This window comes from Dryobates pubescens, chromosome 17 (genome assembly GCF_014839835.1).
Source record: "Dryobates pubescens isolate bDryPub1 chromosome 17, bDryPub1.pri, whole genome shotgun sequence".
Lineage (NCBI taxonomy): Eukaryota > Metazoa > Chordata > Aves > Piciformes > Picidae > Dryobates > Dryobates pubescens.
The window spans coordinates 21,377,555-21,389,227 of record NC_071628.1 but is presented as its reverse complement, the minus strand read 5'-3'; the positions used below and the strand labels follow the sequence as shown (position 1 = coordinate 21,389,227).

Here is an 11,673-nt window from a genome sequence, read left to right as displayed (position 1 = left end):
GCTGGCCGGGCCGGCGCTCTGCGCATGCGCGGCGGCGGGGCCCGTCACCTCCCCGCCTTCCATTGGCTGGGCCCCACTGCTGCGCGCTGCCATTGGCTGGTACCGCGTGGGAGGCGGGGCAGCGGGCGGCCATGGCGACGAGCGGTGCCGGCGGAGGGCCCGGGGCCGCACTTGGGGCTGGGGTCGGTCCCGGTCGCGGTCCCTCTGCCAGCGGAGCCGGCGTGCGACGAGGCCCGGGGGTGCGTGCAGGGAGCGGAGGATATGGCGTGTGTATGCGAAATACGGGGCAGGATAAGGGATGTGCATGGGAGCTATAGGGCTGAGAAGTGTGCATGGGGCAGGATAGGCGATGCGCATGGGGGATACAGGGCTGAGGTGTGTGTCTGGGGGTATAGGGGATGTGCACGGGGGATACAGGGCTGGGGTGTGTGCATGGGGGCTATAGGGGTTGTGCATGGGGGATACAGGGCTGGGGTGTGTGTCTGGGGGTATAGGGGATGTGCATGGGGGATACAGGGCTGAGGTGTGTGTCTGGGGGTATAGGGGATGTGCATGGGGGATACAGGGCTGAGGTGTGTGTCTGGCGGGTATAGGGGATGTGCATGGGGGATACAGGGCTGGGGTGTGTGTCTGGGGGCTATAGGAGATGGGCATGGGGGATACAGGGCTGGGGTGTGTGTCTGGGGGTATAGGGGTTGTGCATGGGGGATACAGGGCTGGGGTGTGTGGGGGGTATAGGGGATGTGCATGGGGGATACAGGGCTGAGGTGTGTGTCTGGGGGGTATAGGGGATGGGCATGGGGGATACAGGGCTGGGGTGTGTGCATGGGGGCTATAGGGGATGTGCATGGGGGATACAGGGCTGAGGTGTGTGTCTGGGGGGTATAGGGGTTGTGCATGGGGGATACAGGGCTGGGGTGTGTGTGGGGTATAGGGGATGTGCATGGGGGATACAGGGCTGGGGTGTGTGTGGGGTATAGGGGATGTGCATGGGGGATACAGGGCTGGGGTGTGTGTCTGGGGGCTATAGGAGATGGGCATGGGGGATACAGGGCTGGGGTGTGTGTCTGGGGGTATAGGGGTTGTGCATGGGGGATACAGGGCTGGGGTGTGTGGGGGGTATAGGGGATGTGCATGGGGGATACAGGGCTGAGGTGTGTGTCTGGGGGGTATAGGGGATGGGCATGGGGGATACAGGGCTGGGGTGTGTGCATGGGGGCTAGAGGGGATGTGCATAGGGGATACAGGGCTGAGGTATGTGCATGGGGGTATAGGGGATGGGCATGGGGGATACAGGGCTGAGGTGTGTGCATGGGGGTATAGGGGATGTGCATAGGGGATACAGGGCTGGGGTGTGTGCATGGGGGCTATAGGGGATGTGCATGGGGGATACAGGGCTGGGGTGTGTGCATGGGGGGTATAGGGGATGTGCATGGGGGATACAGGGCTGGGGTGTGGGGGGGGTATAGGGGATGTGCATGGGGGATACAGGGCTGGGGTGTGTGTCTGGGGGCTATAGGAGATGGGCATGGGGGATACAGGGCTGGGGTGTGTGCATGGGGGCTATAGGGGATGTGCATGGGGGATACAGGGCTGGGGTGTGTGCATGGGGGGTATAGGGGATGTGCATGGGGGATACAGGGCTGGGGTGTGTGTGGGGTATAGGGGATGTGCATGGGGGATACAGGGCTGGGGTGTGTGTCTGGGGGCTATAGGAGATGGGCATGGGGGATACAGGGCTGGGGTGTGTGCATGGGGGCTATAGGGGATGTGCATGGGGGATACAGGGCTGAGGTGTGTGTCTGGGGGTATAGGGGTTGTGCATGGGGGATACAGGGCTGGGGTGTGTGTGGGGTATAGGGGATGTGCATGGGGGATACAGGGCTGGGGTGTGTGTATGGGGGCTATAGGGGATGTGCATAGGGGATACAGGGCTGAGGTATGTGCATGGGGGTATAGGGGATGGGCATGGGGGATACAGGGCTGAGGTGTGTGCATGGGGGTATAGGGGATGTGCATAGGGGATACAGGGCTGGGGTGTGTGCATGGGGGGTATAGGGGATGTGCATAGGGGATACAGGGCTAGGGTGTATGCATGGGGGCTATAGTGCTGGGGTGTGTGCATGAGGCAGTATAGGTGATGTGCATGGAGCCTAGAGGGCTGGTGTGTGTGCACAGGGGTGGTAAAGGGCCAAGATATCTGCATAGGGGTGGAACAGGGCTGGGGTATGTGCATAGGGATGGTATAGTGCTGGGGCATCTGCTGAGGGGTGGTATAGGGCTAGGATGTGTGCATGAGAGGTATAGGGCTAGGGTATCTGTGTGGGGGGGGGTATGGGGCTGGGGTGTCTGCACAGGGATGATACAAGGCTGGGGTATGGGGGGGGGGGTATAGGGTTGGGGTATTTGCATTAGGGGGCAATAGGGGCTATGTGCCCACATGGTATAGGGCTGTGTGTGTGCACAGGGTAGGTGTGTGGGGTTATAGGGCTGGAGTCTGGGGCAGTATGGGGGGTGTGTATAGATGGTATAGGGCTGAGTATCTGCATAGGGGGCAATATGGGGGATGTGTGGAGCAGCATAGGGCTGGAATGTGTGCACAAAGAAGTATCAGAGGGTTAGATAGAGGGCATGCAATGGGCTATGGGGGTAGTACAGGTAGAGGCCCAGGTAGGGCCTTCTCTAAGGGGAGCTCTGTGGGGGGCACAGCTGTACAGAGGGATCCAGGTGCCTGCCCAGTTAATCCCACTGCCTGGGCAGCTCCAGCTTCCTGTGCTCAGGGTTATTCCCTCCTGTACAGCTCTGTCCTCCTAATCCCAGCTCAGGGCACCGAGCTAATCCCAGCTGTGCTCTGTGATCACCATCTCGGGGCCTCTCTGGTGTTTCCCCATTAACTGCTTCCTCTAATTCCCTGTCTCTCCTGCACTGACTCTCCCCAGCACTCCTGCTTTCTGCTTTTACTTGGCATCACCATTCCCAAATCCTCTCTTCAGCAGCCAATGCAGCTGCTGAGTCCTCTTCCTCACAGTACAGAGCTGTCCCCTGCAGCTCTCCCCAGCTGACTTGGTGGCAGATATCCCCACTGCCCTCGAGTTCCTCCAGAACAGCCAGATGCTTGGAGATGACTCCATTTTACTATATCCTCATAGAGGAAATCCTCCTAAATGTGCTGCTCTCCCTTTGTCTCTCAGCTCACTTGGGCTGAAAGCAAGAGGCCGAACAAGGCGATGGATGTGGTGGAGAAAAGAGGACCCTACATCATGAGCAAGCCTCCCTCCCTGCACACCAAGCTCCGTAAGTGATGGGTGCTGGCCTGCCAAAGAGTCTCTTGGGGCCTGGGGAGGCATCCTGCACATTCCTCCAAGGGTGGGACTGACCAAAAAGCCTTTTTATTCCTTGCTGGGTGAAAAGCCGGTGAGGGGGTTGGAGCACAGCCCTGTGAGGAGAGGCTGAGGGAGCTGGGGTTGCTTAGCCTGGAGAAGAGGAGGCTCAGGGGAGACCTTCTTGCTCTCTCCAACTCCCTGAAGGGAGGTTGTAGCCAGGAAGGGGTTGGTCTCTTCTCCCAGGCAGGCAAGCAGCAGAACAAGAGGACACAGTCTCAAGCTGTGCCAGGGGAGGTTTAGACTGGATGTTAGGAAGAAGTTCTTCATAGAAAGAGAGACTGGCCATTGGAATATGCTGCCTAGGGAGGTGGTGGAGTCACCATCCCTGGAGGTGTTTAGGAAGAGACTGGATGGGGTGCTTGGTGCCATGGTTTAGTTGATCAGATGGTGTTGGATGATAGGTTGGACTCAATGATCTCAAAGGTCTCTTCCAACCTGGTTAATTCTATCTACAGATTCCATTCTATCTACAAAACCATACAGAAACCTCACTAAACCCCACCATGGAATGCACTGTAATGCCCCCACGCTCTTAGGACCTTTAATACCCTGCCACCTCCCCCCCAAAAAACCCTTGGGGAGTGCTTTGGGGTATTTTCAGCTCTTGCCCCGTGCTTGGCTTGCAGAGAGGCAGCGGGAGCTGGCGAAGGCGGCGCTGCGGAGGCAGGGGCTGCTGGGGGGACCTGCAACACACCACCAGAAGCCAGCAGCTAAAAGGTCTGATCCCATTTTGCTTTTCCCTGCAGTAAGTTTTCACCTTCCTTGGGAAGACTGGGGAACACAGAGGAGTGAAAACCTGAGGTTGGGACCTCAGTCTTGTGGCTTTGCTGTGACCAGCAAGTGGCCAGCAGCACTTTTCTGCCTTGCAGCTGCTTCTCTTTGTTGTGGAGATGATTTGCTGGTGAGGATCAAACTGGGGAGCCTGGAGTTAGATGAGGTTTAGTCTTAGGTTGTGCTAGCCCTGGTCAATAGGGACATCCAGGTTGGGGTTTCCCTGCCCTAGCTCCTCAGTCCAGCAGCCTGAGGGTGACAAGTGGTGTCCCTCAGGGGTCTGGGACCAGTGCCGTTTAATGTCTTTGTTAATGATATATAGCGGGGTTGAGTGCACCCTCAGCAAGTCTGCAGATGGCACCAAGCTCAGTGGTGCAGTTGGAATGGGATCCATCCAGAGGGACCTGGACAAGCTTGAGAAGTGAGAACACATGAGGTTGAACAAGGCTAAGTGCAAGGTCCTGCACCTGGGTTGGAGCAACCCCTGGTATTAGCACAGGCTGGGGGATTGAAGCACTTGGGGGTGCTGGGGGGTGAAAAGCTGGACATGAGCTGGCACTGAGCGCTGCCAGCCCAGCCCCAGCCCTGGCCTGGCCTGATCCCCAGCAGTGTGGGCAGCAGGGGCAGGGAGGGGATTCTGCCCCTCTGCTGCACTCTGCTGAGACCCCACCTGCAGTGCTGGGGCCAGCTCTGGAGTCCTCAGCACAGCAGAGACAGGGACCTGTTGGAGCAGGGCCAGAGGAGACCACAGCAATGATGGGAGGGCTGGAAGCCCTTTGCTGTGAGGCCAGGCTCAGAGAGCTGGGCTTGTTCAGACTGGAGAAGAGAAGACTCTAGGGAGATTCTTTGGTGGCCTTTCAGTGCTCAAAGGGGCAAATCAGAAAGCTGGGGACAGACTTTTGAGCAGGGCTGCTTGTGACAGGACAAGGGGTGATGGTTTGAACTAAAAGAGAGAGGTTTAGACTAGATAAAAGATGTATTTTTACACTGAGAGTGGTGAGCCCCTGGCCCAGAGAGGTGGTAAATGCTCCATCCCTGGAACCATTCCAGGTCAGGTTGTCTGGGGGCCCTGAGCAACCTGCTGTAGTTGCAGATGTCCCTGCTGACTGCAGGGGGGTGGGACTAGAAGACTTTTGAAGGTCTCTTTCCACCCAAAGCAGTCTCTGATTGTGTGATTTCCACCCTGAAACATCTGTCACTGGCTCTCCTCTGCTTGCCAGCAGGTCGGTGAAGTTTAACAAGGGCTACACGGCGCTCAGCCAGACGGCAGATGACAGCCTGGTCTCCCTCGATTCTGACAGGTGGGGACTGGGCAAATATCCCAGGATTTTGGGGGACACACACACACACACACACACATGCTGCAGGCTCAGAGCTGGCTTTTGGGTGGGGATTCCCTTTCCTTTGTCCCTTGTAGAGTATCCCCAGTCGTACCTGATACCTCTCGGCAGCGGAACGCTCCCCTTGTCCCAGATTGAACAGGTGCCTTGGGATTCCATAGCAACTTCCTTCTTTGCCCCTTCCAAGAGTGCTTTGTTCTGCATCCCAAGCAAAGATGGTGCTTCCTTGATAGGCTCTGACCATTTCCTTCTTCTCTTAGTGACGGGGAGCAGGGATCCAGATGTTCCTCAGGCTACTCCTCCGCCGAGGCAAGTCCACTGTGACACCACCGTTGCAGTCCCCATGGGCTCCCTCATCCCCGTTACACCTTGGGGTCTGTATGGGGGTGAAGAATCATCCCTGGGGTGATCAGGAAGCCCATGGGGTGGATGGGGGGTGCATGGAGGTTGGTGTTGAGGTGCTGCAGCCCAGGAGAAGCTCTTTGCTCTGTTTGCTTTTGGCTTTCCTGATGGGGTTGTGCTGCTTCTCCCCGTGCAAAGGCACTGGAGGGAGGCTGTGATGTCCTTCTGCTGCCTTCTACAAGCCCTGGGACTTAAGTTTTATCTGAACTAGGGCTCATTTTAACCAGCTCTGCCTTTTTTGTCCCCTGCTCCCAGCAGGTGAACCAGGACCTGAGCCGGCAGCTGCTGCAGGATGGGTACCACCTGGATGAGGTCCCTGACGATGAAGACCTGGATCTCATCCCCCCAAAGCCTGTTTCCTCCTCTTCCTGCCCCTGTTGTTTCGGAGAAAATCTCTGCTGTGTGATCCAGTAGTCACTGCTCAGCCAGGGCCGTGCAAGGACAGGTCAAAATCCAGCACTTTGTGTCCCATGGGATGGCTCTCGGTGCCTGTGTCCCATGCTGGCACAGCGACACAAGGACTGAGCAAGGCTGGTGTGCCGCCCGTGGTGAGCAGCAGCACCCTGCCAACCCTGAAAGGACTTTTCTTTCTGCTCAGCAGTACTGGGGAGAGGTGGCACAGTGGTATTTAGGTGGCCTGGCTGGGGTGGAGAGGGAGGAGAGGCAAAGCCTGGGCACCTCCCTGGGAGTGTGAAGGGAAGGAATGGGGGAGTGCTGCTCAGCTGCTTTTTCCTCCTTGAACGGGCCCCATCGAGGATCAGAATCTGGTTGCCCTTCCTAGCCCTCCCTAATGAAGAAGTGGTTGATGCTGGGGTCAAACTGCCTGTGGTGTAGGACAGGGCTGGGAAACCCTGAGACCCCTTGTCTATTTATTTTCACTTTAGTCACCCTGCCTACATGGGAGGCTGAGGCCAAACCAGCAAGGCTGCGCTGAGCATTGGCTGGCAGAGAGCTGCTTCATTTATCTATCTCATGCTGCTTGCAGTTAATTGCTGCTGGGTTCCCTCCTCCCAAAGCCTAGGCTGATTTGAACCAAAGATTGCAGCTCCACTGGAGAAGGTAAGGTAGTGGGGGGACACCCACTGGAGCAGATGGGGACCAGCTGCTGAGCTTTGAGCCTCTGCATTTGTTGTATCCACCAGCAGCTACCGCTCAGGCTGGCACCTCCCTGCTTTATGCCTTTTGAGGGACCTGTTAAGTTCTGGGTTTGGAGCTGATGGCATGTTCCAGTTCTCCCCAGAGCTGCTTTGAAGCAGGCAAGGGGCAGCCCAGACCCTCCATGCCAGCTCTGCACAGCTCCTTTTGGCTACAGATTTTGGGGTGGCTGGCAAGGCTAGCTGCTGTGAACCTTAAAAGCTGCCTTAAATCATGGTCCTGCTCTACCACACTGGGGACAATCAGCTTCTTATAAAGAACATTATTTAAATATTTCCTGTCTAGAAACCCAAACTGGGGTGGTTTTGGTTTTTTTGGTGTTTTATTTGTTAAAGGGAGCACTTGGTAAGCTGGATCTCACTGTGTCGGTGCTGTGGCAGGGAGCTGAGCCCCACTTTCTCCAGCAGCTCCATTTGGGAGGACTCTTCCCCTAACCCCAGTGTATTTTGGGAGTGTCTCCCTTGTCACATCTTCCCCCAGTGTCCTGTCTGACGGCACAGAGCTGCCCCCAGACCCCTCCAGTGCCTGAAGCCTGCAAGCACAAGTGCTTCTCCCCATCCTCCTGCTCCCTACACCACACTGCCCCGTGCCAAGGACAAAGTCACCACTTTATTCACAGCACCGGAGGCTTTCCAGTTCCATCACCCCACCAAGCAGCCCCTTACAGCCAGGGAAGGGATGACAGGACTGCCAGGCTGGGGAGGAGCCCACCAAGCACCCAAGAGCAGCAGAAAGCCCCAAGGAGGGAGCAGCAGCTCCTAGGAGCTGAGTAGAGATGTTTTGAGAGCCGAAGTGCGGAGTTGAGGCATCTTTGCTGCTCCTGGGTAAGCAAGGGAGGGGGGAAACCCATACTAAAAAGGAGTCACCATGTGGCATTAGCAGCACCCAGAGGTGATGATGCTACAGGGATGTGGCTAATGAGCTGTGGGGGGTGATGCTCTTCCTCTGGCTGCTCCACCCCACGTCCAAGGAGTCGATTGGTGGACCTGCTCCTTCTGCAGGTGTGGGCTGGGTTGGGGCTTTAACAGATGGAAGGGGAAACTTCCAAGTGAGACGACTTTGCCCAGGCCAGTTTCTATCTACTGAGACGTGGAGTGACGGAGCAGAAGTGTCCCTGGTGCCGCTCAGAGGAGGCAGCAGGCCCGGAAGAGCAGCATCCCGTCGGGTGAGGAGAGGTGGAGGGAGATGCTCTCGTTGGCGGAGATGAAGAGCACGGAGCCGCGGCGCAGGCTCATTTCGGAGGCTGCCGCCGTGGAGGTGCCCACGGCTGTCCCTTGGATCACCAGCAAGATGCTGGCAGAGTCCATGGCAGAGACGAGGTACAGCTTGATGGAGGCAGGGATCTGCAATGGGAGGGGTCACCAAGGCTTGAATCTCCCTCAGCTGTTCTTGTCTTTGGAGAGATGGAAATGGGACACCCCCCCACTCCCACCCTGCTGCAGCTTTTGCTGCACCCAAGATACCCTTCTGCCTGCAGCAGTCCAAGCATGGGGACTTTGGCTTTGAGGACACCCAAGCTGTACCCCCAAAACCTCTTCCTGGTCCTCCACTCTGCTCAGAGCTGCTGGAGAAGGTGAGCAAGCTCTGTGCAGGGGGAAGAGGGGAGGGAGAGGAGCCTGCTGTGCTGCCCGGGGGTAACCCAAGTATCCCCAGCAGCCCCAAGCTTCTCTCCATCCTCACTGGGGCACTAGCTATAAGGGTGAGCAAACCCACACCAAGAAAACTCCAGCCAACACCTAGATGTCCTCCCAAGAGCAGAACCAAGATGGGAGAAAGCTGATGTCCCCCTCCAAGTGTCCCCCAGGTGGACCCAGCACCGCTTACCTCTATCTTCATGATGGCAAAGTCTGGCACAGGCGGGTCAAAGAGGTAGACACTGGGGTCAAGCTGGCTCTGAACAGCTGGGAAGATCTTGGAGCTGCTGGGTGCTGGTGTGTAGTTGAGCATCTCACACAAGGTGAGGACATCGATGAACTTGGGGGTGAGCCCGGCGCGCACCGTGTTGTCCGAGCACGCCATGCACTCCACGCAGTCTGTGGGGACAAGGAACTGCTGTCACATCACCCCAGCCCCTCCTCCGCATCCCAGGGGCTCCCAACCTTGTGCAGAAGACCCTGGTCACCCTTGGGGACAGTGCTGGGTTAGGAAAGCCCGGGGTGATGCTCACCTCCTTGCAGGTAGGCGTGAGGCTCATTGGCTCCCAGGAACATGGCCTCCCCTGGCTCCAGCCTCACCAGGTTGAGGAAGTAAATGGTGAAGCAGCCGATGTCCCCTGGGTACTGGGAGTGCAGCCGCAGCAGCAGGTCCCCATTGCTCCCCGAGATGTCCTTCCCTTCTGCCGCTACGTGGGAAGAGACCAGGGAGGGAGCTCAGGGGGGTGCCCTGTCCCATCCCTTCCTCTAAACACAGCCCACCTTACCCAAACCACTCCGGGGGGCTGCGGTGGGCAGAGAGGATCTCACCTTCCTGAGAGATCCTCTTCACCAGCATGTTCAGCTGGTCCACAAAGAACTTCTTCTCGCTCTTCATCAGGCGGGTGAAGCAGACGCGGAGGGCAGCCGAGACGCCGCGGGGGTCGTCGCTGCCGCTGCGCTCCAGCTGCTCCGCTGCCACCTCCCCGATCAGCGCCCGCAGCTCAGGAACGTCTGCCAGGGTGGCCGGCCCCTAGTCACCCCTGGGTGACCACCACAGGGGAACCCAGCACCCTCCATCCCAAGGTGGCAGAGCCGCCGTCACCACCCCGAACCCGCAGTGGCGAGGGAAGGTGGCACTGGGGTCTGACCCCATGGCCACCCTCCCTCACTGTCCTTACTCTGGAGGAAGGAGACGATCTCCTCCACTGGCCGAAAGCCACACAAGCCTTCAAAGGGGGTGAGAGCGATGGCCATTTCGGGCTTGTGGTTGGCATCAGGGTAGTGCTCAGGGAACTGAGCATGAAGCTTGGCAGCCAGCTCCTGGAAGGGGAGCGCAAAAGAGCTGGATGACCTCCTCAGGGACATGGGGTCCATCTGGAGCTGTTCCCCCAGGGGTTCTCCCTACCTTGTTGGGGTGTGCCTGGATGGAGAGGGCAGTGTTGACTGACAGCACCTTGAAGAGGAAGGGCAGGGTACCCTGGAAGGCGTCCTTCACCTTCGCCCCCAGGCAGGCAGGGTTGTCGGCGATCCACTGGCCCAAGGTCTTTTGGGGGATGCGGTTGTCCCGGATGATGGCATCACCCCGAGGGTGCGTGCCCATCCAGAGCTGTGGGAGACAGACCGATGGATGGATGGACCCTGAGCTGGGCAGCCAACAGGGATGACTTGGGCTTTTTCTTGAGGCTTCTTGGCCCTGGAGGTGATCAGTGTGGCCAAGGCAGCTCCCTTGGGGACTGAGTCACACCAGGCAGGTTCTCTCCTCCTCCCTGGGGACCACGCATGGGGAGAGGATCCCCAGCTCTTCCCAAGCTGGCCAGATCCTGGATGGCAGAGTTGTAGCCAGTTGGGAAGGATGCAGGGATGGGATGGACACACAGCCTGGCACTCACCTCTGCGTAGGGCTGGTCGGGCTGAATCTGGACCAGGGGGTCACTGCTGGCCAACAGCTTGGCCACCTCACTCTCCAGGCCTAGCTTCCCCCAGGAGTAGTTCTGCACGGCGCAGGAGAGGGGGAACACTGCAGGAGGCAGCCAGACATTAGAGGGGGGCGGGGAAGGCATAAATAACCCTCTGTGTCCAGCCCCCCCGCCCGAACCCTCCCGGGCATCCAGCGAGTCCTAAGCCCTTCAGTGCGGGCTGTGAGGGGGCCAGGGCAGGGGGGAATAGAGGGCTTTAGCAGGGAGGGGACCCTGAGGGGACAATTTTAAATCATCATGCAGGGGGCCTGGGGTTGTGGGCTGCGGTGCCTCTGTTCCACCGTCCTGGGGTTCCTAGGGTGTGGGGGGTCGCTATCCCCGTGGGGGTGACCTGCCCACCCAAAGGTCCTCATCCCACGTGGGACTGCACCCACCTAGGGACGGCCTTCTACCTCGGGAGGTGCCCTGGGAATAGCCTCTAATCCAAGTCTCGGGAGGTATTCCCCGCCCCGCCGCCCCCCTTCCCGGACCCCTCTCACCGCGGATCTCCGCCATGGCTCGACCGGCACACGAGAGGGCACAGCAGGGCAGGGCAGGCCGGGAGCCGTAGTCCCACGGCGGCGGCTCCGGTCGGCGGCACCGCCTCCGCCCGGCTCGGGTTGGGCTGGGCTGGGCGGGACGAGGCGGGGCAGGGCAGAGCCCTATGCACACCCTATAGAGCCCACCCGGGAGCGGGCTATGGGGCTGCGCGGCCGGCGGGGCGCTGCCCGGGCGCGGGAACCTCCGCAAGGGCTGCGGGGGCCTATAGGGGATGCGCTATAGGGGGTGAACTATAAGGGGGTGTTCTATAGGGGGTGTTTACAGGGGCTGAGCTATAGGGACTATACTGTAGGGAATATTCTACAGGGCACGGGCTGCGGGTCCTATAGGAACACTCCCTGAAGAGCCTGCCCGCGATGGGTCCCTCTATAGGTACCCCACTATAGAACGATCCCCTATAGGGTTAACACTGCACACCCCCCGCCCCCCCCCCCCCCCCCCCCGCTATAGGATCCGTGACGTCACGGCGCCG

At 58.9% G+C, this 11,673-nt stretch overlaps 2 protein-coding genes across 2 annotated transcripts; one reads left to right on the top strand and one right to left on the bottom strand.

Annotated features, from left to right (window-relative positions):
- The first annotated feature begins 133 nt into the window (after positions 1 to 133).
- FAM219B (family with sequence similarity 219 member B) lies at positions 134 to 6,410 on the top strand. Its single transcript, XM_054169064.1, has 6 exons — positions 134 to 239; positions 3,192 to 3,294; positions 4,010 to 4,100; positions 5,378 to 5,455; positions 5,755 to 5,803; positions 6,152 to 6,410. The coding sequence occupies exons 2-6, from the start codon at positions 3,228 to 3,230 to the stop codon at positions 6,308 to 6,310; spliced, it is 444 nt and encodes a 147-aa protein (XP_054025039.1). The 5' UTR covers positions 134 to 239; positions 3,192 to 3,227; the 3' UTR covers positions 6,311 to 6,410.
- A 1,210-nt stretch (positions 6,411 to 7,620) lies between these two features.
- On the bottom strand, positions 7,621 to 11,273 carry MPI (mannose phosphate isomerase). The gene is made up of 8 exons (XM_009911589.2): positions 11,141 to 11,273; positions 10,575 to 10,702; positions 10,091 to 10,291; positions 9,864 to 10,005; positions 9,514 to 9,696; positions 9,219 to 9,392; positions 8,876 to 9,084; positions 7,621 to 8,394 (listed from the first exon to the last, which is right to left on the bottom strand). The coding sequence occupies exons 1-8, from the start codon at positions 11,154 to 11,156 to the stop codon at positions 8,176 to 8,178; spliced, it is 1,272 nt and encodes a 423-aa protein (XP_009909891.1). The 5' UTR covers positions 11,157 to 11,273; the 3' UTR covers positions 7,621 to 8,175.
- Positions 11,274 to 11,673: the final 400 nt, after the last annotated feature.

Excerpts from the sequence above, each read along its gene's own strand:
- FAM219B (XM_054169064.1), top strand. The coding sequence starts at position 3,228 with ATGGATGTGGTGGAGAAAAGAGGACCCTACATCATGAGCAAGCCTCCC. Across the intron at positions 4,101-5,377 it reads CAGAAGCCAGCAGCTAAAAG|GTCGGTGAAGTTTAACAAGG; the intron begins GTCTGATCCCAT and ends GCTTGCCAGCAG. Across the intron at positions 5,456-5,754 it reads GTCTCCCTCGATTCTGACAG|TGACGGGGAGCAGGGATCCA; the intron begins GTGGGGACTGGG and ends TTCTTCTCTTAG.
- MPI (XM_009911589.2), bottom strand. Across the intron at positions 10,292-10,574 it reads CCGACCAGCCCTACGCAGAG|CTCTGGATGGGCACGCACCC; the intron begins GTGAGTGCCAGG and ends TGTCTCCCACAG. Across the intron at positions 10,006-10,090 it reads TCCAGGCACACCCCAACAAG|GAGCTGGCTGCCAAGCTTCA; the intron begins GTAGGGAGAACC and ends CTCCCCTTCCAG.